This window comes from Girardinichthys multiradiatus, chromosome 22, assembly GCF_021462225.1.
Source record: "Girardinichthys multiradiatus isolate DD_20200921_A chromosome 22, DD_fGirMul_XY1, whole genome shotgun sequence".
In the NCBI taxonomy this organism is placed as follows: Eukaryota; Metazoa; Chordata; class Actinopteri; order Cyprinodontiformes; family Goodeidae; genus Girardinichthys; species Girardinichthys multiradiatus.
In genome coordinates this window covers 28,325,142-28,353,115 of record NC_061814.1, presented here as the reverse complement: position 1 = coordinate 28,353,115, position 27,974 = coordinate 28,325,142, and the positions used below count along the sequence as shown (strand labels likewise).

At 37.3% G+C, this 27,974-nt stretch overlaps 1 protein-coding gene across 1 annotated transcript in view; it reads left to right on the top strand.

The window, feature by feature from the left end:
- The window catches only part of dst (dystonin), a 141,598-nt gene that overhangs the window by 23,930 nt on the left and 89,694 nt on the right, over positions 1-27,974 (top strand). Inside the window, exons 5-8 of the mRNA XM_047351559.1 lie at positions 13,502-13,563; positions 20,929-21,018; positions 24,418-24,495; positions 25,544-25,636. Coding sequence (XP_047207515.1) covers positions 13,502-13,563; positions 20,929-21,018; positions 24,418-24,495; positions 25,544-25,636 — 323 coding nt within the window. The remainder of the gene's footprint in view (positions 1-13,501; positions 13,564-20,928; positions 21,019-24,417; positions 24,496-25,543; positions 25,637-27,974) is intronic.

Here is a 27,974-nt window from a genome sequence, read left to right as displayed (position 1 = left end):
TAAGCCTAGTCTTAAAAGTAGACAGTTTGACCATCTAGAGCCCACTGATGGCTTCACAATATATTGTGGATATACTGTCATGGTAGCATCAGTCTTTGCAATGTAATTATTGCAAAAAACAGTTGGGAGAACAATAACGGTTAGCTAAAATAATCCACGTGTCATGAACACATATTTTGCTTGCCAGTAAGAGAGCCTGCTGGATGGAGTTTCAGTGCAGTAGATCTCCCCACCTGGAACATATTATAGTGTCCAAGATGGTGCTGGAAGCACACATGAGAAAGACAGTAGTGAGAAAATTGTGAATTTGTTATAACTGATATCATCATCGCAGTATTTACCTATCATATCACCATCATATGATTTTAAGCAGCCCTAGTTACTCCAGAGTCTTCTTATACATTTTGTTTCTTTATTTTATTTTAGCTGTCCGTTAAGGTAAGAAAATGATAGAAAATAGATAGATCCATTAAGTTGTAAAATGTGTGTAAAATAATAGGACTTTAATACTATTTTTTGATAGCATGCAGACAGCAAATATTTCTTCATGCTCCAGTTGCAAAAATAACACATGCTGATTAGGCTGTTTGCGTTAATAATACATTCAGCAGTGCTGACAAATAGTGCAAGCTTCACAGACAAAAGATTGAAAATGTGAGGAATGGTATGATTTCTTAGACACACAACAGCTAGGGGGGCTAAGGAGTGCTTTAAGTAGGAGCACCCTGTTGTAGCTGAGCCTGCTAGATAGGATATCAACATGAAGGGCCCATTTGAGTTTCTCATCAGTGGATCATCTTCTGTCTGCAAAGAAGGTTTTTTCTTTTTGTTTTTTAGATGCTGTATGACCTCAGAGTTTTATATTTCTATAGCATGAGTGTGTTTTGGTGATTAGGAGTTATAATTTGCAAAAATAATGTTTTTTATTTCAGGAATTCCCCAAAAATTACATAGTCTGATGCCCAAAAAGCTGAAAAAAGCTAAACTTCAAAAAGTGCAGTTTTTTATTGGTTTTGCTCAGTAACAAAATTAATCTGATCTTTACAGCTAAACACAGTATTAGCCACTGTTTATCTTGCTCAGTACATTCTGCTGTGTGGTAGGGCGTGGTCTGCTAGAGTCTCTGAGGCTGTTCTCTCTGTAAATCACTTTATTCTGCATTATCATCTAATGGACCACTGCCACTGTAGATCCTGAAAGAAGATCTCTACATTCCTAAACCAAGTCTTTAATTATTTCTGTAATCCTACATAACGAGGAGTTAGATAACATTCAGTTTTTTTCTGCCTAGTCACTGCCTTTGTCCGGCCTCCTGGGCTCAGCTCTGCCCCTCTGCTCTTTGTCGACAGCCCACTCATCACATTCAGATGGCCCACTGGCCCACACAGACACAGCAGGCCTTCTCTGTGAAGCCTGTCTGCTACTGGCCAAAAGACACTTTGTTTTTATGGGAGGATTGTCCGAGTTTCAGAGACTGCTGGTTATGGCGTATCTCTTCATTAGAATATTTTATTAAGATTTAAAACGGAATTAATTTAGCTACTCTTTGAAGAAAGCCTGTACCAGCAGAGCATTAGTTTTTATGCAATGCCTTATCTGGTCCTTTGATATCCTCATAACTAAACACTAGCCCAATTTCCAGTGTATAGTCTTAACAGGTTTGAACTAAACAGGATTTTCTTTATTGTCGAATCAATGGCTAAAAATACAGCATGATTTTTGAGACTAGTGGTATTTCCTGAAAGGTGAAGTCATCTGGGAGGTCACGTGATGTTGTCCAGTACAAGTGAAGGTTTGGTTCTGTTCTTTCTTTAACCTGCCTCACAGAACAAGAGAGGACACCAAAATGAGAGCATCTTTCATTCAGTCAATCCTAAACTTTGCACTATACTTCCTCAAAGGGTTCTTAAGGGTGTATTTATACAGATGCACCAATCTTGCATAACATTATGACCACCGGGTTTATAGAGTGTTGGTTCACCTTTTGCTGCCAGAGCAACCTTAACAAGTCAAGGCATGGATTTCACTAGACCCCTGAAATTGAAATTGAAATAATTTTTTTGTCCCCAAGGGGCAATTTATTTGCAAAAAAGTCCTTAAAGTCTACAAACAACAATACACTTTTTCAAGAACCAAAATAAAAAAATTAAAAATCAGAAACAATTACAACATTAAATCAGGACTCCAAGCAGCTCAATTCATCAGTAATCATTTAAAAACCCAGCAGCTAAAGCAACAAAAGACCCCAGGTACCTGTTTGAACTTGCCCTCTGGGCATTAGTAAACCTCCTCTTGATGGTAGAAGCCTGAACTCAGTGTGCAGAGAATACCGAGAGTCTTTAAGGATTGATGTTGCCCTCTTAGTGACTCTTCTGACTCTTTACAGTTCTGTAAACTTGATTAAGGTCTCTAATCAGCACCAGTAATCTTTGTACCGACCTTAACTATGCTCATTAACCTCTTTTTATTTACCGTGCTGAAGATAACAAACCAGAACACCATTTCAAAAGTTAAAACAGTTCCAATAAAAAGATAAAAGCATTTTAGAAGAGGTTGATCAACATTAAAACCATCAGATTTTCCTAAAAAGAACCACTTCTGGTTGATTGAAGGTGTGCTGTGGTGTCTGGCACCAAGATGTTAGCAGCGAATCCTTTAAGTCCTGAAAGATGAGAGGTGGATCAGGATTGTTTGTTTAGCATATTCCACAAATGTTCAATTATAGTGAGGTGGAATTTGGAGGTCAAGTGAACACCTGAAACTCATTGTTTCGCTTCTGAAGACATCCTTGAACTCTTTTGTGCTTTGTGGCAGGGGACATTATTCTGCTGAAAGAGGCCTCAGCCATCAGGGGCCAGCATGACTGCTCTGTCGCTTTGCAGCCTCAAAACCAACAAATTGTGATGCAATGAGCATTCTAACACCTGAACAATTTAATTCTTGTCATACTCACTCAAATCCTTAAGCTTGCCCATATTTTCTGCTTCTAACAAATCAAGTGTGGGGACAGATAAATCACTTGATTTTTAAGATATCTCAGTTACTAAATGGTGCAACAGTAAAGAAAGAATCAGCGTTGCTCACCTCACTTGTGAGAGGTCATGATATTACGCCTGATTAGAGTACATACTTTATATCCATGAGAAAAACCTGAGATTTACTTGGGTTTACAGTAGAGGACTAGGTTCAAGAAAAAATGAAAATATGGTAAACAAATCCCTGTGGTGTCCCTGTGGTCATAATATAACACAGTTCTGACTGGAAATTGCTAAAGGTGGATGTCAGATGCTTAGATCAGTTGCTTATTCTATCTCAGTAATTTCACAGTAGAATTTATCAAACTTTATCCTCTTTTGGTTCTATACAAGTGTCTTCAGTAAGATTTTCTCTATATTTACCCTAAAATAGGTTACATGCACTGATCTTATAGAATACAACACATCAGAATCCTTGAAATTGTATAGAAGGTTAAATAAACTATGCCTTTGCTTCACTCTCTGCAGTTGCATCATATCAATGCCTGAGAATGAATGCTCACTGTTGTATTTATATGCTGTCATGGTGATCGGAAGACCAGTATGACTGAGCCTCATACCACAGCTCTACTTAGCTCCTCTTACATGAGATCATCTTGTGAGTTTCTGTGTCCCTCCCCTGACTCACGCTCTGCAGCCTTTCCTCTCCCTCTCTGGCAGCACATCCCTTCTATGCCCAGACTGACACACAGACTTCCTTTCTTTATTTTTATGATTGATGACCAATAAATGAGCTAATACATTTATTTTTGTGTCACCACTAAATTAAGAGGCCTATTTTGAGAGATCTGTGGGATTTTTAAATTGCGTAAAATGCTTAATCTGAAGAAAAAGGTCATCAAACAACAGATTTGATTAAAGCTGTTCAGTTTTAATTGACCTCAAATTTGATTTGGATTATGTTTAAAAATAATCATCATAAATTATTATTTAGATTACTTTAAATGATTATTGTATTTCAATTTAGCACAGATAAGGAATAATTTGAGAAAATAAGGTTTTCTTTTTCGTTTTAGAAGTAGCCACTTTTGAATGAGGACTATGATACATCAGTCAGTGTTCATATTATGTGTGATTTGCTTCACAAGTCATTTTTTTCTAGGAATGTCATCAGAGCCATGTTTAAACATTTTCTAGTAGGAAGTCACAAAACCAATGTGATATATTACTTGTTGTGATGATAACTAATATTAGCAATATTAGCAAAAAAAGTTTGTATCCCTATTTCATGCATTTAAAAACAAAAGGGACATGCTCTTGATTAGAGACTGTGTGAGGTTGCGATCCTATGTGTGCTTTTGGCTAAGTGTGGTAAAACATTACAGAAATGCAAATAAACAGTTTCTTGATTTACCCTGCTATTTAAATGTGTGGGAGGTATATTAAGTTCGAACTTAAGAATGTACACTGACTTTTAAAGTCAGGCTTCCCACACTGCAAGAAATGCCAAAATTCCTTTACTGTAGAGTGGCATCTTGAGCTGTTGCACATATGAAGCTTAATGTTGGCTTTGTGTTTGTATGTATGTGTGCTGTTCAGGCAGTTGTGATTATTGCATCCTCATTAATCCTACATTCATCCTTCATCATTTCCTTTGAAGTTCACGCAATATTTAAACTTTTGACTGTCACATAACTAAATTATTGAGAATATCCACCATTTTGTGTGTCAGCTCATTATGTGAATGATCTATTTTTAATGTCATTATTATTTTATATCTGCTTTGTGGGAACCACAATTTGTTTTATTTTGGGTTCAAACTTTAGCACAAAAAAGCAAATGATTACAGTAACTGGAATTGTTGCAGTTTTTTCTCAGCATCACATTAAAGAAAGGAAAATAATGCTGTATATACAGTGTTTGCAGGGATTGCTAAACATTGTTGAGCTTCCACAACATATACTTGCTTGGTTGCTTTGAATGCCAACAACCTGTGTCAATTACAGAGCTGTCACATAGTTGTGATGCCGCCCTACCTTTCTGAGAAAACTGCAGTTTCTCATTTACAAGGAATGCCAAAAATGTATCTTTAAGAATCTCACTATTGTCATTATTCTTGTGCATGTTTTTAACAGATATAATTTTTACTACTTTTAAGAAATGTAAGTGATAAAGTAGCCATATTTGAAACAATCTAATGATTATTCTTCAGGTCAAAATGCACGGGCTGGTTATCGGTATGAAGGTTTATGTAGGTTCATCAATGAGATGTCAGAGATTTTGCCAAAGTGACAGTTTTATTTCGCTGCCTAAAACACAGTGTAAATGTGTCCTCCCCCCTCCTCTAACTGTTGCTGCACACAGACAGTTGTTCCCACATTTTCCCCTTAGTTAAAAGATAAATTAGTTTTTTTGTAAAGTCATGGCATAGAAACTATCTTAATTTCAATTTAATTTGGCCAGCTCTTAATTGTTAGTCCAAGTACATGCAAGCTTAGATCGACCTGCTGAAAATTTGTCATGCTCTGAACACAAAATAGCAAACAGATACATTTCTGTTTGCTTATAGATGACTCAAGAATGCTTGGCGAGTCCTTGTCCTTGTCCTTGGCATTAAGTTTAAAAGCTTTAGTTTATTCCGTATGTTTTTATTTCCCTCCCTTACAAGGTCAAGATGATTACGGAGGCTGGATTTTTGACATTTGGATTCAGTTCTGCTCAGACTGTCAAGATTTTCAATGCTAAGATGCCAAGTGCTGTTAGAAAGACATCAGTTTATCTCCTCTCCTGTTTACACAAGACACATATGTCCTGCATGTTTAGAGTACAGGAAACTGTGTTGTCAATCACTGGAAGATTTCTAGTTGCAAATAATTAGTAATTTTTTGATACACACACAAAACCTTGTGATCCATTGTTGGAAGTATGTACAGTAAATTACATTAACAATCTACAGGGGTTGGACAATGAAACTGAAGCACCTGGTTTTAGACCACAATAATTTATTAGTATGGTGTAGGGCCTCCTTTTGCGGCCAATACAGTTTCAATTCGTCTTGGGAATGACATATACAAGTCCTGCACAGTGGTCAGAGGGATTTTAAGCCATTCTTCTTGCAGGATAGTGGCCAGGTCACTACGTGATACTGGTGGAGGAAAACGTTTCCTGACTCGCTCCTCCAAAACACCCCAAAGTGGCTCAATAATATTTAGATCTGGTGACTGTGCAGGCCATGGTAGATGTTCAACTTCACTTTCATGTTCATCAAACCAATCTTTCACCAGTCTTGCTGTGTGTATTGGTGCATTGTCATCCTGATGCATGGCACCGCCTTCGGGATACAATGTTTGAACCATTGGATGCACATGGTCCTCAAGAATGGTTCGGTAGTCCTTGGCAGTGACGCGCCCATCTAGCACAAGTATTGGGCCAAGGGAATGCCATGATATGGCAGCCCGAACCATCACTGATCCACCCCATGCTTCACTCTGGGCATGCAACAGTCTGGGTGGTACGCTTCTTTGGGGCTTCTCCACACCGTAACTCTCCCGGATGTGGGGAAAACAGTAAAGGTGGACTCATCAGAGAACAATACATGTTTCACATTGTCCACAGCCCAAGATTTGCGCTCCTTGCACCATTGAAACCGACGTTTGGCATTGGCATGAGTGACCAAAGGTTTGGCTATAGCAGCCCGGCCGTGTATATTGACCCTGTGGAGCTCCCGATGGACAGTTCTGGTGGGAACAGGAGAGTTGAGGTGCACATTTAATTCTGCCATGATTTGGGCAGCCGTGGTTTTATGCTTTTTGGGATACAATCCGGGTTAGCACCCGAACATCCCTTTCAGGCAGCTTCCTCTTGCATCCACAGTTAATCCTGTTGGATGTGGTTCGTCCTTCTTGGTGGTATGCTGACATTACCCTGGATACCGTGGCTCTTGATACATCACAAAGACTTGCTGTCTTGGTCACAGATGCGCCAGCAAGACGTGCACCAACAATTTGTCCTCTTTTGAACTCTGGTATGTCACCCATAATGTTGTGTGCATTTCAATATTTTGAGCAAAACTGTGCTCTTACCCTGCTAATTGAACCTTCACACTCTGCTCTTACTGGTGCAATGTGCAATCAATGAAGACTGGCTACCAGGCTGGTCCAATTTAGCTATGAAACCTCCCACACTAAAATGACAGGTGTTTCAGTTTCTTTGTCCAACCCCTGTATATATATCATTTTATTAAGCTTTATTATAGTGTGAGTAAATTTCATCAGGTTTTAAAACAGACTTGAAACCCTATTTCCTCCTCTCAGTTCTACAAACACATCCTTGGTGCACATTAGGAAATTAAGGATGTCACCTAAGCAGCAGAGATTATGTGGCCTGCAGTTGCAGTGGCAGCATAGTTTAGGGTTGTGGTTATTTATAGCCATGCATATGTGCTTTTGCTACAAATAAGTATCTAAGGCAGGCTGTTTGAATGCAGTGGTGGTTTTTCCAGAAGGGCTCAATACACAGATTGACTATTGGCTGCAAATATTTAGCAAAAGATTCGATATGATATTTATTTTCAACAGTGTAAATAAAACTGGTTTATGCAACTTTTTATGTTGTTTATTGTCAGGATCATATGCCTTATAGTGTGTTTTTACCCTTTTTTATCAAAAACAGCGGTAGCATTAATTCCACTGGAACCCCGAAGGTGTGTGTGGTTGTTAGCAGCAGAGCCTTAATGTCTTATAAGTGGTGAGTTAGGGCCTCTAGGATAGTTGTAGTGCTCCATTCCTAAATCATTTTTTGCTTTGTAGCTGGGCACCTTATTCTGCTGAAAATGGAAACAGTTACCTGTCCACTGCCAAAAGCACCAAAAATAGGCATGTGAGCATCAGAACTGGAACACGGAACAATGAAAGAAGTTGACCTAGTTCAATAAATTGTGGATGGCTGGATAAATGTTTGTTGCTTATCTGGGGAACACATGGCATCAGAGCTAGCTTTGGGAAGAAGGCAAGCTGGCAGAGGCAGTGTGATGCTTTGGGCAATGTTCTGCTAGGAAACCTTGGATTCTGCCATCAATGTGGAGATTTCAGTGACATATAACAACTAGCTAAGCATTATTGGAGGTCATGTACTGGGATTGTCCAAATAATCTATATTTTGATGTAATCAGTACAAAACAATATATATTTTTTGGATACCCATTTGATTCAATGTCAACATAGACCACGTTGGCACACAGTTTTGCACAGCTGCATTGCAGACAAACAGATGTTTAGCCTCTTCCTTCCCTTTCACCTGAACACGGATTGCTATCAACAAAACTTCTACGGGAATGTAAAAACTAACATGAAAAGTACTTCCAGAGGAGAACCTTTGTGACCCTCTTTAGTTGAAAATACTATAGCTAGTGTTTTTTGCCAATGAAGGAGATGAACAGGAAAAGGCAAAGGATGTTGATAAGCTCTTAAACAATCTGTGCTGCAGACTTTTCTCATTTACCATCTAATGACACAGGAAAGCCATGCTTTTACTTTTTTAAATCTAAATAGTTGCTGACATGCCTACTGCCTATTGGTTTTGCGCTTGTTAGGACCACAAAATATGGTCATGCTGTTATTGGTTATATTTCTGCGATCTTTATTAGAAAACAACCCAATATTTTAAGGAAATACTGTGCTGAAAATGGTATTGAGTATTTTTCTCAGTATGGGCATTAAGTTTGAATTTATAGTACCATGAGAACCCTATCCTGTACACCATTTCATGGAAGCCATATTCCCTGGTGGTTGTGGTGCTATTTGAGTTGGATTATGCTGGTTTGAGGAGCACAATGGTTCTAAAGTATTGACTAGCCTTCAAAATTTTTGACATGTCAATACAATTGACCATCTGTGGACAAACAAGCCGGACCCTGGGAAGGCCCCACCTCACAACTTAGCAGATTTAAAGGATCTGGTCCAAACAACTTGGCACTCGACACTGCAGCACATTTTCAGGGGTCCAGTGGAGTCATGTCTTTTTTGTTCGCAAAAGAAAGACTAACACAGTAATAGGCAGTGGGTCATAATGTTATGCTTTATATTTGTAGTAATGTTTGGGTTGAGGTGGGGTGGGGTCGAGGTAAAACTTAAACATAGCACATGTCCATCAGCATTAACTTGCTTCTAGAAGGAAATTGTTTCTTATTATATTAGAGCAATAAGTCCTTTATAACCTGCTAACTGTAAACCACTGACCAGCAGAGTCAGTTTTGCAGAGTGATAATAAGTTTATCTTCAAATTTTGCTTCAAACATAAAGTTTGTGAAACCTGAGCTTAAAGTCTTGAATTGTGTTATTATTAATGGAGGCTTTTATTGAGCTTTTAATGTTTGATTTTAGCTTTTATTTGGTTGTTTTGTATTTTATGCTAACCATTTTCATTAAAGCTTGTATTAATTTCATTCACATGTTTCGATTACTGATGTAACTGAATATAATTGAAATGTAATTTAGTTTAGAAAGGCATAATATTTGCTGGAACAAGCAAAGTAGGGGACGTTTTATAGCTAACAATTGTATTGGAGCAGACTTATTTGCTTTAGCTGATTTAATCAGATGAGAGAAACAATAGGTCAGCTGCTAAGTCCAAATCGTGTGCTCACTGATTGTAAGACTGGATAACTATAATGTGTTTGATAAAGCTGCTAAACTTGTGTAATAACATGATTATGTGAATAATCACATTAGTTCTCACCTTGGTACTGTTAGTGCCATATCATTGTTTTTGCTTGTCTGATATGGTACTCATTCAGTCTACTTTATGGCCAAACGTTAAATTACCTTTATTCATTTGGAGAGTTACCAAGGATTCTACTTGCTTTTTATTCTTAGAAGATCCTCAAGAGGGCACCAAAATATTAATCTGTCTTAAATCTTTTTCGCAGGAGCCCATGAAAAAAGAAAAGGTCTAACAGCAGTCAGCTCCTCAACTCTTCTTCATTATTCTGCTCTGAATAGACTGCATTCAAACATGCAGGGTAGAAAAAAAAAAAAAAAACAACTCTATTGTTATGCCATCTCATACCAGAAATTCACATGTTTGACGTGTATCCATCAGTGTATGTGTGTGTGTGTGTGTGGGTTTGTTTGTTTGTGTGTTATCAGTGAACTGTCAATGTGCGAAGCACGGTAATCATTGCACTGTGTCTTGGATAGTTTATTTTTCTGACCTGACCTTTTCTCTGAGTTGGACAGTTTCCTGGAATACGTTTGCAGCCTGTCTATCATATTTTATGTTTTGGATAGCTTTGAATGTAATGCAGTAAAAAGCTTGGATATGAATTGGTCTCCCTCTGCATTCTGAACAGCTTCTTTACTCATCTGTGATTCAGCTGAACAGTGAAGTCAGGGACCACTGCATCAGCAAGGATGACACAGCAGAACTGCAGAAAGTCCAGCTACTTTCCTTAGATATCTCATATTTTCATGTGCTTTAACTCATTTGATTTCAGTTGTTGTTAAAATAAAAAAAGCCTCACAAGTTGTCGATAAAATAAAATTTTATCTGAAGATGAATCCTAAACCTAAAGCTTTAAAATGCACTTAAAAGATGAATGTATTTAGTTATTACATTTAATGAAAACAATTTCTACAGGTAATATCCCTATAACCATATCTACAGGTTATAGGGATATAACCTGTAGAAATTGATATAATTTACTATCTATAAAACATAACAGCAAAACAGAGCGAAACAGTTTCCCATATAAGGCTGTTAACTTCCTTAAAACTATGGTTCCACCAGTCAGGGGTCCCTTTCGCTCCAACAGTGGGTCCATCTACCCGGAGGTCGCTATTACAACAGCTAGCGCAGCTGGCCTCTTATGGTACTGGCTTCCTAGGATCTCCCGAGGCTTTTCTCTTTGGCTTCAGAACTGGGTTGTTAATGTTGAGCAAGACAAAATAAAAATCTGGTAGACTTGAATATGCAGGAAAGTGGAGTCTCTTTAGAAATGAAAAGGTCATTGTTCGTGCTACAGAGAAGAAAATGTGACTCTGAAATATTTCATCTTCCACTTGATCTTTCTTATCCAGAATAATTGTCACACCACTTCACTTTCCAATTCCCAGCGCCTGTTACTCATGCACTATTTTTAAATGAACTAAATAAAAGAATCTGCAGAGGATAGACTACCAGGACACTTAAAGTACCCTTTGTTATCATGGACATACATTTTCCGGGGTTAATGATCATTTCAAAGGATTTATTATATGATAATCAGTAATTGTTTCACTTGAATATAAGTTGCCATCCACTTATAAAGACCTTCGATTCCATAAAGCAGCTGATTTATTTTCAAAAGCAATTGTCTGTAGGAAATTGACACTGGATGATTTTAAGTCTTATGATTTGCGGTTGAGATATGGTGTTTAGGCAGACCGGCTTGCCATCTGTTCTGGCTGTTTTCATGTCCTATCATGCAGGAAGTTGATTTGTATATGCCTGGGAAAAAAAATACAAGCAACTACAAACCTATAACTGATTATGTTCAACCTTTTGCTTTCTAGCTTAAAAATAAATGGTTTTTGTTTAACTGTGACATAATCAGTATAGTCTGTAATCAAGAAATAATGGTGACTTGCATCATAATTGCACCTTTAAAAGCAGTTTCTATGTACCCATATTCACAAAATGATGAGTTGAAAGCATCCTTGCACAAGAAATGGGTTTATTTGTATAAAACACTTTTTTAAAATTCGCTGGCTTCACAAGCTGCTGTTAGATAAACAGGCTTGGAAACTCAAAATAGCAAGCAGCCATGGAAAACCTGACAGGACTCGCTCTGGATGCATGAGGAGAGAGGGAGTTACAGCTCCTTTAGACGCTGTTAGACAGAAAGGCAGGATCAGTGAGACAAACAGCTTCTTCGGTCTTTTATCCACACGACATTCGTCTACCTGGACCGCTATCCTATTGTCTGCCCGTCAGACGCTGCCACACGAGATGAAGTACCTGCTTGAAAACGAACGGGATCACAGAGCACATCTGGTAACTCTCATGTGCTGCATGGGTTAGTGTTTATGTTACGGCTTTCTTAAATGATTAGGCTCGTCTGTATTTGCTCATTAACAATGATTGCTCTGAACTGTCTGAGGGGAAGCTAAAGTGTAATCTGCTGTGGAGATTAATAAAGGCATGAGGTTATCTGCTGTTGGTCCGACAGTCAGGATTCAGGAAATATTTCTCCTAAACTGCTGATGGTTTTTTTGATTCACTAAGGATTACATTGAGGAGTGTGTATGCAAACGTGGAAGCAGTGAAATGAGTCACAGCTGTGGTGACTGGCCAGTATTTAGCTATTACAGGCACAAAATAGATAGTTGGACTTAAATATACCAGTTTGATTTTATGTTGAAATGAATCTGCTTCTGCAGTGGTGTTGTCATTGTACAAGCTGATGTCAGTCTGGTTGGTATGGTGATGCAAACAACGAATAAAACATTGTGGTGTATTTGACAGCTTGTAGACGAGACTGATTTCATCTTAGCCTGTGGGAAACCACAACCTTCCTTTGTGCTACTGTAAAACTTTCACACGTTCCCATCCCACATTGCTGTACGTCTTTCTTTAGGAAAAAAGACTCTTTTCTTTTGTTTACAGTTGTTTATATTTGTTTGTTTTAATTTTGGTAATTCGTTTATTGGATTTTTTAAACCGGGGAAGTATTGATTGCAATGACTGAATTAGATACGGTTACTTGCGAAAGCATTGATACCCACTTTCACATTTTTCACATTTTTCACAACCTTTTCAAATGTCTAGATCTCAAATAGAACTTTCAATACATTTCATTGAGATATTTTGTGATAAACTAACGCAGGCTTTAGAGCTTGTTAGAGAACATTACTGAACTAACAGCATCATGTTGACCAGGGAAACACATCGGACAGGTCAGGGATAAAGTTGTGGAGAAATTCACAGCAAACACATGGAAGAAAGTGCTTTAGAATACAACTATCCTGAACACACATTCCCCAAAGTGAAACATGGTGTCGACAGCGTCATGCTGTGGAGATGCTTTTCTTCAGCAGGGACAAGGCAGCTGGTCTGAGTTTAAAGGAAAATGTTATACAGCTAAATACGGGGCAATGGTGGAAAAAACAAAAAACATTAGATACAGCAAAAGACTTAAGACTTGAAAATGTTTACAGAAGCTCCCCATTAAATCTGACTGAGCTTTTGCTATTTTGCAAAGAAGAATGCACAAATATTTTTGTTGAAAATTAAGTTCTCAGTCTTGAAATCCACCAAGCAAATGATTATGTAGCAGCATAGCTGATAACCGCATTACTCTTTAATGGCATGCTCTTATTCCACCATCATTTGTAATTTTTTTCAGGTATACCAAGAAACGTACTAACCTAACAGTTTTCATAACATGTATTGGTTGAGGGAGTTTCTGTCCTGGTGGATTTAGCAAAAAGAGATGCACCCAGATGACTTCTCAAGAAACAGTTAACGTTGTGATGTTTCTTCTTTTGCAGATGAAAGAGACAGAGTGCAGAAAAAGACCTTTACAAAATGGATAAACCAGCATCTACTAAAGGTAAGAGCTAATATATGGTGAAAGTTTGAAAATGTTTGCTAATTAAATTTGATTGCATATGATAACTGTACTGATCATATATTAAATTTGGAGTTTTGGGCGTTAATGTACAGGTACATATTTATGGAACTATGTTAAAATGATAAAGGCATATAAAGAATTAAATCAGTCTTTTTTCTGACAGTTATCAAAGCCATTTTCATTTAACATGCACAGTAATCATTTATTGCCACTTTTTTATGAGGTTACATGTCAACATTCCTGCTGAAACGTTTTTTTAAGTTTGCTGAAAGTCGTTTAGGAAGACATGTGTGGCTGATCTGCTGCAGCAACAGGTTTTATTTTGTTGAGTTGTGAATTTGAACGCTTACTTTGTGGTTTCATCAGTGTCTGGAATTTAATGAGACACTAAAAGGAAAGACGAGCATGAACGTGTCTCATCTGTCACGCCTTTGTGAATATAAAGGCAATGTAGAAGATATAAAAAATGTTTGTAAAAGTGTTCAGGAGACTGAATGGAATGAATCATTACCATCTCTTAATCGAGATTTATCTGTGTTGTCTTTCATTCTCTGATTTACTTATTGGTAAATTAAAACATTTGGTCTCTGGCTGCTAAGTGTTAATGTTGAATGAATTTCATTGGTTCCATTTTCACTGCTGTGCATAGCATGTAAACTCTTACAGAAAATCTTAGATTTTTGCTTTGCTCATTAACTTTGCATGATGACACCAGCTTTGGTTTGGTAGCATACATAATGGATGCTCAAAATCATTCTGTTGGATGTCTGTAGGTATATACAGTGGTTTGCAAAAGTATTTATACCCTTTGAATTTAATCAGACTTTGTCACTTACAACCTCAAACGTCATTGTCTTTCAATTGGATTTGAAATAATACACCAAAATAGTAGTGTAAAACTGTGGAGAAGGGAAAATACAGTCCTTTAATCATTATTTTAGAAATAGAAATCTGACACAGTGCAGCATGAATACATATGAAAGCGACCTTTTCAATTGGTCAATTGAAAATGTGAAAAGGTTCAAGGGCTATGAACACTTTTGCAAGGTACTGTACATAAATACAAATTTACAGTATCTGTCCACATAAGGCTTTAAGACCGAACAGAAATACATTTGTATTAATACTGGCATACAGTTGTTGGGAAAAGTAGGTACACCTGTAAAGTTGAGGCTTTCATGTATCAGGATATGAAGCTTAAACAGAGAAGCTTTGTGTAAGAAACTAAGTACACCCTTGGTGTTTCTGTAGCATTTAAGAGGGTATTTAATTGCACTTGATTAACCAATGCCTGTGTGAATGCCTAAAAGCAGGAGTCTTGGCAGTTTGCTGGTTTTGCAGTGTCCATGTTTATGACAGCATACTGTACCAAGGAGGGAAAAGCACCAGCAATTACCTTAAAGAAGCGACTGATGCTACCCATCAATCTGTGAAGGACTTTAAGGCCATTTACAAGAATAGGTCTGATTTCTGACAGCAGTCATGTTCCCTGTCTGCCTAAAATTTGACTCATTAGAAACCCACCCATGGTCACACCATGCAATCCTTGGAGAAACTCCAAAACATCCCAGCATATTAAAGGATAAACTGAACAACTAGACAAAGACTGAACAAGTGTTGGTTATCTAAAAAGACTGAGAGAAGAAAGACTCTTCTTTCCATAGAGATTATGGCAGCGTGACTTAAAACGCAAAAAATGTCCGAATGATATTTAGCCATAATGCACGATGCCATGTTTGGTGAAAACCAAACACAGCATATCACCAGAAACTCCTCATACCCACTGTCATGTATGGTGATGGAGGAGTAATGATTTGGGCTTGTTTTGTAGCCTGGGCACCTTGCAACCATTGAGCCGATCAAGAACCAAATTTGAAGTAATTTGTCCAACAACTGAACCTTGGCCCAAATTATAACAGGACAATGATCCCAAACACAGCATTAGAACTACAACAGAGTGGCTGAAAAAGAAATGTGGCAAGTTAATGCAATGGCCTAATCAAAGTTTAGACGTCAGTTTAATTGAAATGCTGAGTTAGGACCTTAAGTGACATGACATTTCTGTAAACCTAAATGAACTGAAGCAACATTGTAAATAGGAGTAGGCCAAAATTTGTTCACATACTTATTTTGACATATTGTTTGCTTAATATTTACTGACAGTGTTGAATCAGGTATTTTCTTTTCTCCACTTAAGATACGATTTAAACCATTTTAGAATCTGAAAGCACTAGATGATTTTTATCTCGTTTATGTAAAAACCAGGTATTAAAGGAGGATATGCTTCTTTTTCCAATGACTGTATGAGAATTCTGTATGTTAGAATCAGGTTTCTCCCATAACTACCAAATAGGTACACAGGTTTTGAAAAACCTTGCTCCTTTTACACAGAAGTCTGTATTATTTTTCGCATTGCAGTGCTACAGGTTCTGTTTGTGTTAGTGTTGTGCTCTCACTATACTGGAATGCTATCGTTACAAACTAATTAATTCAACAGGAAGGGAACATATATGCAAGCTTTTATGTTGTAGCTCAAGGCCAGGTTGTCAGATGAAGAATGAAATCCAAGCAGATTTTCTTTCTCAGAAATTAGACTGTGGTGACACTTCTCTGTCTTTTGGTCTAAAGATTTATTTTTCTGGTTAAAAAGTGATTTAATTTCAGAACTGATTAAACCGATGTAGGGGAATGTGTATCTAAAAATTATAGCATGAGTGCTGAGCTCTAATTTCAAGTTGAAAACAAATAACAGCAAGTAGGGCTTATTAAACAGACAGATTTTACGTAACAAACAGCACACAGTGTCACTAGGATCAGTCATAGAAAAGGGACTGTTTTTGCTATTCCATCAGAAATAGTTTTTAGAATGTCTGCAGTATGACGTGAGCAACAGTAAATCTCCTGAATAAAAAACGATTAAGGACAATTTTTAATTATTCTTTGAAATATTAACTTGTAATATGACTTTGCCTCCATTTAACATTTGGCAAATTTACAGTTTCTATGGTATGGCAAATAATAACCCACTACTCTGATCCCCCAAATAAATAAAATGTCACATTGCCTTCCTATGTCCAGTTTAATGCACCTATTACTCTGTAAAACTGATAATTTCTTGATTCTGTTAGTCCTTTTAAAGCAATCGAAGGGCAAGTGGACATCGTTAAATTTGAGATCAGGTTCTGTGGTGTATTTTCAATTCTACCAATTTAATGATTATCTGAGTCTCTGACACAAATTTACTTGACCATGACGTCAGCTTCCTGCTATGATTGTTTAAGGTTGACTGACAGAATCATTTTTATATTTTCACATTGAGAGTACATTTTGAAGGGTGCTTGAGGCTCCGAGAAACTGCTGGTTCCAGTTCTTGTTTCTAGAATAGCTTGCTGCAGAGCACACCATGTAGACCTTGTCACCTTCTTGGCAGAAGAAATAAGGACATACTATTTCTAGTTAAAACAATCGTCCTAATATTATATATGGAACAGAAATTGCATACCATAATAGAATTGTTTAAAAAACACATATCTTACCATTTTTACTAAAGTCAATATTTTGAAGTTTTTATGTTTATTTTTAGATATACTAATTTCAGGCCATCTTTACCTTTTGCTTTGTGTGTTTTAGCTATATGGAGGGCCAAAGGTGGCATAACTCAGTAAATAAATAAATAAAAACATACTATAAAAAGCCTATCTTTATCTTATCTGTCAGCATTACCCATCAAAGCCAGTGGACAGAGATAAAACTGCTCCAGCCAGGATGATTGACCTATAGTCGACCTCAGACCTGAGAATCTGTTTAATCAGCCACAGTGAGAGTTTAAATAATTTTATTCTGCATTGCAGCACAGTAACATAATTTAAATATTTATTCATATTAAATTCACATGTTTATTTTTTTTTTAATGTTAAATTACATGTAATGACACTTTTGATGCACCTTTGACTGTCCATAAAACACCTGACATGTGGTCAATGACAAATCAGAGGTGCTGAGTAATTTCTGGAGGTTTTCTTTTCCCACCCAATATTGCAAACATACTGGTCTATTCTGGCCTCACAGCTGTGGTTCCTATCTGGCATTACAGTCCTGAAAGTCCTGTGTGAAAGCAGGTCAACAGGCAGCAGAGTGATTTCACACAGGGGTGCGGTATTTAGGACAGGGAGGACTGTGCTGTTGTTTAGCACCTCACTTAAGTTGCTAGGTGAAGTGTTACACTGTTAACCTTGGAAGACCTAAATGCCACAGAGCTTCTCTACATACTTTCATCATGGCCTTGAATGTCAGAATAATTTGGGGCTTTTAATGATTTATTTGAGCGGTTCTTTTCTCAACATGAAATGCCGATGCAACAAACTTGTCAAATGTTTTAAAGCATGAGTTAAATGTAATAGATTGATTTTATCATGGATTTACACAGGTTCAGAATTTTGCCAAAGTCCAAACATATCCATACAGTCCCTCTAGTGTTTGAATAAATGTACTTTAGCAAGTTAGGTCTAGCTGTTGATTTCAGGTGAAGTTAAATAATTTGGAACTAATCATCCTTTCACCATTCCATCCACTTTGAGCAAAGCAAAACAGCCCCACACCATGATTCTACCATCACCGTGCTTGACAGTTTGTACAGTGCTCCTAGGTTTCAAAGCCTCACCTTAACTTTACTAAACATGCTTCCTGTAGCTGCGGTCAAAGAGTTCAATTTTTTGACTCGTTTGTCCGTAAAATCTTTCTTCAGGAGCCTTTTCTCTTGTCCTGGAAGGCACCTACAAATTTCAATTGAGTGTAAAGCTGTTTTTTCTTCGTCAGTCCATCTAGTGGATGTTGATGTTGATGTTAATTTCACTTCCCTGTGGACATTGACACTGGTTTTTCAGGATCTTCATGTTTATGATGATGTTTATGAGGCTTAACCTTTGATTGAAACTTTGACACAGCTGTGTTTTCCAACAGGACAATGAATCCAAACACGCATCAAACTGGTTTTGGCTTGGATAAAGCCGGATTATATTACTCTTGTGCAATAGCTATGGAGCATTTTATGGCCTTTTTTAAAAGGTTGGCAGGCAATAAATAAATAAATTTAAATGACCTCTACTATTTCTGATAATGAGTGTGAACAAATTTGCAGCCAGAATTATGCCAGAATCTTGTTGATAAGTGCATTAAGCATGGCATCAGCAAGCGGCTTGCTAAGGGATTTTTAGTAGTGGGGGCGTATTTATATATTTACCCATGTACATATAATTGTAATCATTTCTTGGTTAGTAAGTAAGTAAGTAAAGTTTATTTGTTAAGCGCCTTTCTCGGACAAAACCATCACAAAGGGCCTTACAGAAAGCCATTAGAATAACTATTACAATTAAGGGCCATAATAAGGTTAGAGAAAAACCTCTAAAAACTCAAATTTGTGGGTACGTCAACCACAGAAATTCCAGGCTACACTGATATCAGGAAAACATGTATTTGCGATACAGTTGCTGAAAATTGCGATGACAATATCAGTTATGATTAACCCACATTTTCCAGCCCCTTTTCTGATTTTTCATTCCACACAACATCTCCAGCACTCTTTTTGAGCTTTAGCACTTTGACCACAAAAACATACAGGGGTTGGACAATGAAACTGAAACACCTGGTTTTAGACTACAATAATTTATTAGTATGGTGTAGGGCCTCCTTTTGCGGCCAATACAGCTTCAATTCGTCTTGGGAATGACATATACAAGTCCTGCACAGTGGTCAGAGGGATTTTATGCCATTCTTCTTGCAGGATAGTGGCCAGGTCACTACGTGATACTGGTGGAGGAAAACGTTTCCTGACTCGCTCCTCCAAAACACCCCAAAGTGGCTCAATAATATTTAGATCTGGTGACTGTGCAGGCCATGGGAGATGTTCAACTTCACTTTCATGTTCATCAAACCAATCTTTCACCAGTCTTGCTGTGTGTATTGGTGCATTGTCATCCTGATAGATGGCACCGCCTTCAGGATACAATGTTTGAACCAATGGATGCACATGGTCCTCAAGAATGGTTCGGTAGTCCTTGGCAGTGACGCACGCATCTAGCACAAGTATTGGGCCAAGAGAATGCCATGATATGACAGCCCAAACCATCACTGATCCACCCCCATGCTTCACTCTGGGCATGCAACAGTCTGGGTGGTACGCTTCTTTGGGGCTTCTCCACACCGTAACTCTCCCGGATGTGGGGAAAACAGTAAAGGTGGACTCATCAGAGAACAATACATGTTTCACATTGTCCACAGCCCAAGATTTGCGCTCCTTGCACCATTGAAACCGACGTTTGGCATTGGCATGAGTGATCAAAGGTTTGGCTATAGCAGCTCGGCCGTGTATATTGACCCTGTGGGGCTCCCGACGGAGAGTTCTGGTGGAAACAGGAGAGTTGAGGTGCACATTTAATTCTTCCGTGATTTGGGCAGCCGTGGTTTTATGTTTTTTGGATACAATCCGGGTTAGCACCCGAACATCCCTTTCAGACAGCTTCCTCTTGCGTCTACAGTTAATCCTGTTGGATGTGGTTCGTCCTTCTTGGTGGTATGCTGACATTACCCTGGATACCGTGGCTCTTGATACATCACAAAGACTTGCCGTCTTGGTCACAGATGCGCCAGCAAGACGTGCACCAACAATTTGTCCTCTTTTGAACTCTGGTATGTCACCCATAATGTTGTGTGCATTTCAATATTTTGAGCAAAACTCTGCTCTTACCCTGCTAATTGTACCTTCACACTCTGCTCTTACTGGTGCAATGTGCAATCAATAAAGACTGGCTACCAGGCTGGTCCAATTTAGCCATGAAACCTCCCACACTAAAATGACAGGTGTTTCAGTTTCATTGTCCAACCCCTGTATATAAGGTGTGGGAATCAAGGGGAGTTACCGTCTAAACAGGCCAAATTTAAAAATTGGCATGCAAAATTCTCATGTATGACACTGAAAATATAAATACAATATTGCATCCAAGCAGTCCTTTTCAATTGGGATATTGCTAAATATCAAAGACAGTGATTGTTTCCAGCTAGCCAATAATTTAGCTTTTCTTGAGACAGTCATGAAAATATTTTTCTCTTATTTAGAATATAGTAAAAGAAGAGAAGACACTGAGTGGTAGGTAAATGGAATAAAATAAATAAATGTTTTATAGAATGCATTCGTAAATCTCTATTATAGAGGATAGGAGAGAGTAGAAAAGTAGGGCAATAACAAAAAGGAGCAAATACCTAAAAAATATAGAATGAAATTACATTGGGCAGGGACTGTGAATAAAAAGCACCAGTAATACAATTTTACTTGCTTCCCTGTTTCTGCAGGTACGAAAGCACATAAATGACCTGTACGAAGACTTACGAGATGGACATAACCTGATCTCACTGTTGGAGGTTTTGTCTGGCAACACACTGGTGAGTTTGTGCTTTTTTTTGGTATGTGTCTCATAAAAAGATGAGACCTCAGATTTACGTGGAATGAAATCTGATTATGTTTTGGCTCATGTGAAACTTGATTTTGATACTTGAGTTAGCGCCTCTTGAAAGAGATCAGTCAGATAAACCAGACACAAACGGGACATATAGAGAGAACTTGTTCTTGTCATGCAGAGCAGAGTATCCTACATTTTCTGTGTGGATGCTCTGGCACTTTCCTTTCGCTCTTATGTAACTTTAACTTGGCGTAGGGGAGAGGGGAATCCTGGGATTTTAAGCCCTGTAATCAGCTTTGCTGTCCCAACGACTAAAACTAAATTAAAAAAAGGTCACTTTTTTGTTGGCAAAACATCAAACACTAAATGGTGTAACAGAACATTTCAAGATCTAACATCCTGACATGAAATTGCTGAATCCAGAACATGGCGCAAGTTACGAAATGTTACTTTGTTTTTCGTTCAAAGAATACTTGGACTAAAATTCTATTATTGTCTTACCAGATACATAATATAAAAATGTAAATTGTTTACTCTTTGGCATATTATGTTATATTTACAGTTTGGAGGCTTTTTTTTTAAGTAGGAATGTGAATGTAAACCTGCAGATGTATGTTGCTGCAGATAAACAATACAATTAGGTTAGCACTCACTGGCAATACTTGAGAGAAAGATGAACAAAATCCATTTAAGAAAAATTGTTAATTTTGTGTGAAATGTATAGTTAAACATAAATAATTTCAAGATCTGTAAGGCCACATTATTATGGTTAAAGACCATCCTCTGGTCTCAAGGATCTCTTAGGACCATATTAATGTTAATGGATCTCAGAAAGTTTAGATAATCTCATTTCAGAGTGAAGGCAAACATAATCCTCCTGCATTTGTTTAACGGCGGATAGGTTTTTCCACTGTTGCTTTTTTTTTGCCATAGTATCACAATGCTACCACCATAGGTTTTACAACTTCACTCTACAGTACATGCTCACTATTGTAAAGTTAATTTATAAATATGAGCAGCTGCTTGCTTATTTGGTGGTAGCTTTAGCATGAGGCCAGCTTGGTAGCCCCTCTTCACCTGGACTCTTACAGACCATCCACATTCTGGCAGATTTTTTATGTCATATTGTAAAAGGGAGCCTTACATGACTTCATCACAGAAAATCAGTTTTTCAAGATATTTACACAGTAAGGTTTTATTTCTAGTCAAAACTATCTAGAGTATCTCAGTAATAAATAATAATATTGACCTGTCTGTAATGGGAATACACATATTTCACAATCTATTGTATTATTTACCTACAGTGCCTATAGTGATTGATATTTTGTGTTGCCCTAAGGTAGCTCTGGATAAAAAACAAAAACAACTTATGTCCTCAGTTTAAACCCCTTTTAAAATCACCTTCAGTAAAAACTGTTTACTATGCTTCCACAATATAAGAAGAAGTCAAATATACTAAGAATACAAGTCAGTGTATTGAGAAGTTAAAGTTTTTATTTACCCTTCACTTAACCTCCAAGTTTTTCTGTAGAACAGGTTGATTAAATTGCATTGGGGTTAATATTGTTGACATGTTCCTTTTTGAAGAACAGTGATATTTGTTTATATATATATAGATATATAATAGAGTAGAAGTTATAATGAAAATGGATTTTAGAATTAATGTCATATCACAAAAAGAACTAAAAGATTAAAATGTGACTGATTGCCTATATAAATGTTGTGACAATTCATAATTAATTTTATTTCTGTAATGTACTAATTTCAATTGGTACAAATAAATGTGTATTAAACAAACTGATAATGTTTGAGTTTGATTTATGGTGGAAATCGTATCCTAAGTTGTGAAAGTTCTCATTATAGGCAGAATTTTGTTTCTGTGATAATCCCGCTGATTGTTATTTAACAGTGTACAAAAACCTTGTATGTCTACATCAGTATACTAGACTTTCACTTTGTCACTTCTTTGATTCAAAGAATGAGAGATTATCATCCAAATACTAGCATCCCCCCTCTTCCATCGGTGTTACTTTCATGCCTGTTTGTTTTTTTCTTTGTTTGTTTGTTCACATTCAACTGTTTCTCATCCTTCTCTCCATTCTTTGACTGGTTTCTGTTCCTTGTCTAACTTCCCAATGATTTGGTTGCTGTGTGTGTGTGTGTCCATGTCTTCCTTGTCTTCCCCATGTGTTGCCTTTCGGTGATAAAGCGAAGGGAGCGTGATTTTCTGAAGACTTTGCGGTTGGTGAGTGGGAGGGAAGCATGTGCGGTTGAGCAGCATGGAGAGTCGGTGGATGATGATGATGATAAGGGGGTACGTGTGGTTTGCCCCCTTAAAATACCCCACTAATTCAGCTTATGTTATGGCCTTTAAATAGAAGTGTAGAAATATACTTAATTCAGATTTTTTTTCTCATTGTAGTTTGTAGTTATTTCTCCAACTGATGTTGAAATGTTTTGCTCATTATTTAGAATATTGTTTCCATTCTTTCCATCGTTGCAAAGCAGTTTTGTTTTGGGACTTTTTTGATGAAGGCATAATAGGAATCATGTTTAAATTTTATATTGCAATATAAACATAATGGATTTGTATCACTTCCTGACAAAAACTACAATACATGGTCACCCACACTCATGTATCAAACGCATTAAAAAAGTCTCCCTTGAAGGTTTTTATAGCCACTTCACTAGCTCATTCATTTAATTCTGTCTAAACCATGATTCAGACATATTTCTTTGCTTTGAAATCATGGAATGGAAATATTTTGCTTCTGAAGCTCTCTGAATGGGCTTCACTAAATCAAAGAGCTTGATTTGTTAGCCATTGCTTGGCTACAGAGAGGACCAGGATGTCTGGATGCAGTTCAAGTCTTTCACTGCTGCTGCATCCTGGCTTGAATGCATTTTCCATTCCATTACCTCATCATGCTGTGGCCCGAAACCATTCATAAGTATTTGCCACAAGAGATCATATAATACAGCACTATATAATCATTGGTGGCACAGAGAACTGACTGGATGTTAATTTATTTCCTTCATCCATTTTGACGTTAAGAGTCACTTTTTCTTTCAGGTTTTGAGATTTGACTTGTTTTAAACTTATCTGTACAGCTTGAATTGTTGGAAATGTTCAGCACAAGAGTGGTTCACCACACTTTATTCATAGTCTGCACACAGTTTGAGTGGATTTGAAATGGCAATTATTGTGGTGGATTCTATGTCTGTCATTTGTTTGTTCTTTTACTTTTCTACCTCATCAGATCTGGGGGTAAGATGCATGTTGTGTGTCATTTGTGTTTTGCTAATATTTTTTTTCTACTTATTCCCTAAAATTAAGTCACTGATTAAGCATATAGCTATTCTTCACTGTTTATCTCCACAGCCTCGGGAGAGAGGAAGGATGCGCTTCCACAGACTCCAAAATGTACAAATAGCTCTGGATTATTTAAAGAAGCGACAGGTAAGGATCTGTTCATGCTTATTTTCAGGATTTTATTTTCATTTTGGGATTCGAATTACTTGAGCAGAAAAGCTTAGCTCTCATTCAAAGCTGCAGCACAATCCATCCCGATTGTACTCAAGGAATATAAAACGAAATTAGAGATAGACTGATCTCTAGGTTTTGTAAAGCTTTGACCTACCAATATAAATTTTGGACATTTCCTTTTCGCATTAACAATTAAACTTACACATCACCTAGTAACAGCTTTTATTTCATTTGATAATTTTTTTGTCTTTCCCTGCAATACCTCAAATATATATGTCAGCTACTGGACATAGTAATGATGCCACTGAATTTCTGCAGACTACAATTCTTATTAGAGAGATTTTAGAGCTCTCCGGTTGCATCCCCTCCCCCTCGGCTGTATGCAGGGTTTACAGAGGAACACAGCCTCATTGAGCTCTAGCCAGATGTGACGTACAGCCAGACACAAAGAATTCATAGATCATCACAAATGAGAGGATGTATTGTTTTAGCTAAACCAGAAACAAAATACATCCATGCCATTGTTGTTAGATATAAAGTAGACTAACTGTTAAAAGGTATTTAAATCCGCCCTCTCCACTGTGGAGTGATTACAGTACTAGTTGGAACAGGCTGTCTTGAACTAATGATGGATCTTCATAAACCAACACTGTGTTCACTGCTTTCTTCCTCATATTTAATTTTAAAGACATCTATAAATACTCATCATGTTCAGATCTGGTATGTGGTGATGTCCTAACAAGTTTACATAATTTCCTTTGGCAAAATTATTAATACACAGAGGTTACCTGAAATGTTCCCTTTCGTAACATCTAGACTATGGTGCCACCTTGTGGTGTTTGTTAAACGCGACAAGCAAAAATGAACAAAACAGAGTTGAGGTTTTTCTGTTTGTGTTGATTACAACGAATAAAGGTATGTTGCATGTTTTTAATGTACAGCATCAACAGCAGGGTAAGAACACAACTTTTTAAATTGTATTTGAATGTATGCATATTGATTGTACTACCTCTATCATTAGGTCAAACTTGTAAATATCAGGAATGATGACATCACTGACGGCAATCCAAAATTGACCCTGGGGTTGATCTGGACCATCATTTTGCACTTTCAGGTCAGTGATGCATCCTATTCTGCAGCAGCCCAGATGGCTTCCTTACACTCTTCTTATTACTCTCTTATCTCTCATCGATGAACTCATGGTCTCATTAATAAAAAACACTTAATTGGACAAATGTTATACCCTGTGAAGATTATTATTATTTTTTTTTTACATTTCATCACATTTACAGACACTGAAATATTTTATTGTGATTTTATGTGACAATCCAACATAAAATTGCATGTAATTGTGAAGTGGATAAATGTGTGGCCCCTGTACTTTGTAGAACCAGATTTTACTGCAGTTAAAGCTTTGCATTTTTAAGGCATGTCTATACCAGTCTTACACATCTAGAGACTAAGATTTCTGCCTGTTCATATTTGCAAAATAGCCCAACCCCAGTCAGATTGGATGGAGGGCATCTGTGAACATCAGTTTCCAAGTCTTCGAATTTAGGTTTGGACATTGACATTTGATCTAAACTATTTTGTTTTAGCTCTGGCTGTGTGTTTAGTGTCACTATCCTGCTGGAATGTGAACCTTCAACCCGATATTAAGCATTTTGCAGCCTCTGGCAGATTTTTCTTCAGGATAGCCCTATGTTTGACTCCATCCATCTTCCTATCAACTCTGATCACCACCCTTGTCTTTGCTGAAGAAAACCATCCTCACAGCATTATGTTCCTGTCACTGTCATGTTTGACCATGGAGATGGTGGGTTCAGGGCGATTTGCATGTAGGGTAAAAGGTTTAACTTAGATTTAATCTGCCCAGCACATCTTATTCTAAATGTTTACTGTGCCCCTGGAAGGGTTGTGGCAAACTGTAAAAGAGACTTTTTTGGCGTCCATTCAAAAATGGCTTTTTTTTTTTACCAACCTTGTCTTGTCAGTACCTGAGATGCGGGGCTCCTCCAGAGGTCAGATGAGTATGGGTATTTTGGGATCTCAGGGAAAGGGGGCTGAGTACAAAATTCCTGCCTTACTTTTTAGATTTCTATAAAAAAAAAAAAAATAATAATTATGAATCATTTTACATTCTACTTTACAATTGAACACTAATTTCACATAAAAACTGAATAAATACACTAAAGTTTGTGGTTGTAAAAAGACACATGTAAAAAGGATAAATGGGTAAAAATACTTTAACGATGGTTGTTTATTTCCAAATTACCTTTTTAATGTCAGAAAAAACTCTACATTGAATCAATTTAAACACATAAAAAGTAAAATTCTTTATCTAATGTGTTATTTTCCCAAATCTGCTTATACTGTAATGAGTTATAAGAAGAAAATACCCTGTTTTGAACATACTGATACATGCAGTCATTTGGGTGATTTTCAGGAGTTCAAAATGTTGTATACTCTATAAACCGAGTATATAGATCCTCAGGAATTTGCTAAAAAATGTTCCCCCTAGAAACACTTAATCATTCTACATAAATCATGTCACATGAACATCCAGGGGCCTTGTGAGGTATTCATCGACATTTAACTCCACTTCTATCCTGCTGTCAGACATTAACATTTTAAATCTTTATATTTTTGAATCAGTAACAACATTCCTTTAACTCAATATGTCCTTTATACTATGAGCCTGTTTGTTTCCTGATCTGAAGGACAGTTTTGAATTAGTACACATTTGACTGATGTGTAACGTCAGAATGAACAGAGAAAAAGCTGCAGATTGAATGTTGCCTGGACTTAGACATGCTGGCAGGTAGCGTCCATGATGGTGCCAACACCTGCCGCTGTGTGTCTCACGCAAGCCCCAGAGCACTTGGTGGAGCAGCACTGGGCCTGTTTCTTCTTGCTCTGGAAGGGCATCAGGGCACCTGATGGAAAAAAAATGTAAACCTCATTCAAGGTGCACAGCTTTGTCTTTTATTTAAAAAAAAACTAATCTGACAGAAAACTGACATGTATCAACAGAAGGCATTTTTATATTAAATGTTTTTATTTGACTATGTTTGATGGAAGAAACCAGAATCAACCCCTTCACGTAAAGACAAGATTGTTTGGGACATTGTGTTCATGCTTGACTTACTGCTGCAGGCTCATTTTTTAAACTTACATACGTTTTTGTCTCTAATTTTTCATACTTCATACCAAGTTGAGTGTTTTCACTAGTAAAGTGTGTTTTTAGTCTTGCCTGATCCGACAGGAGGACTATTTGCACTAACTAAGCATCCAAAGCTGTATTCTAAGAAAAAGCACCTTAATTTGGGAACTGTAGTGTTTTCTGAGTACGACTACTGCCATGGCACCGCAAGGATGCTTCACTAATGTCAGGAGGTTTTGGCACTTGTGTGACTGTTTTGTTTGTTTTGCCCTGATTGTGTTAAGGTTTC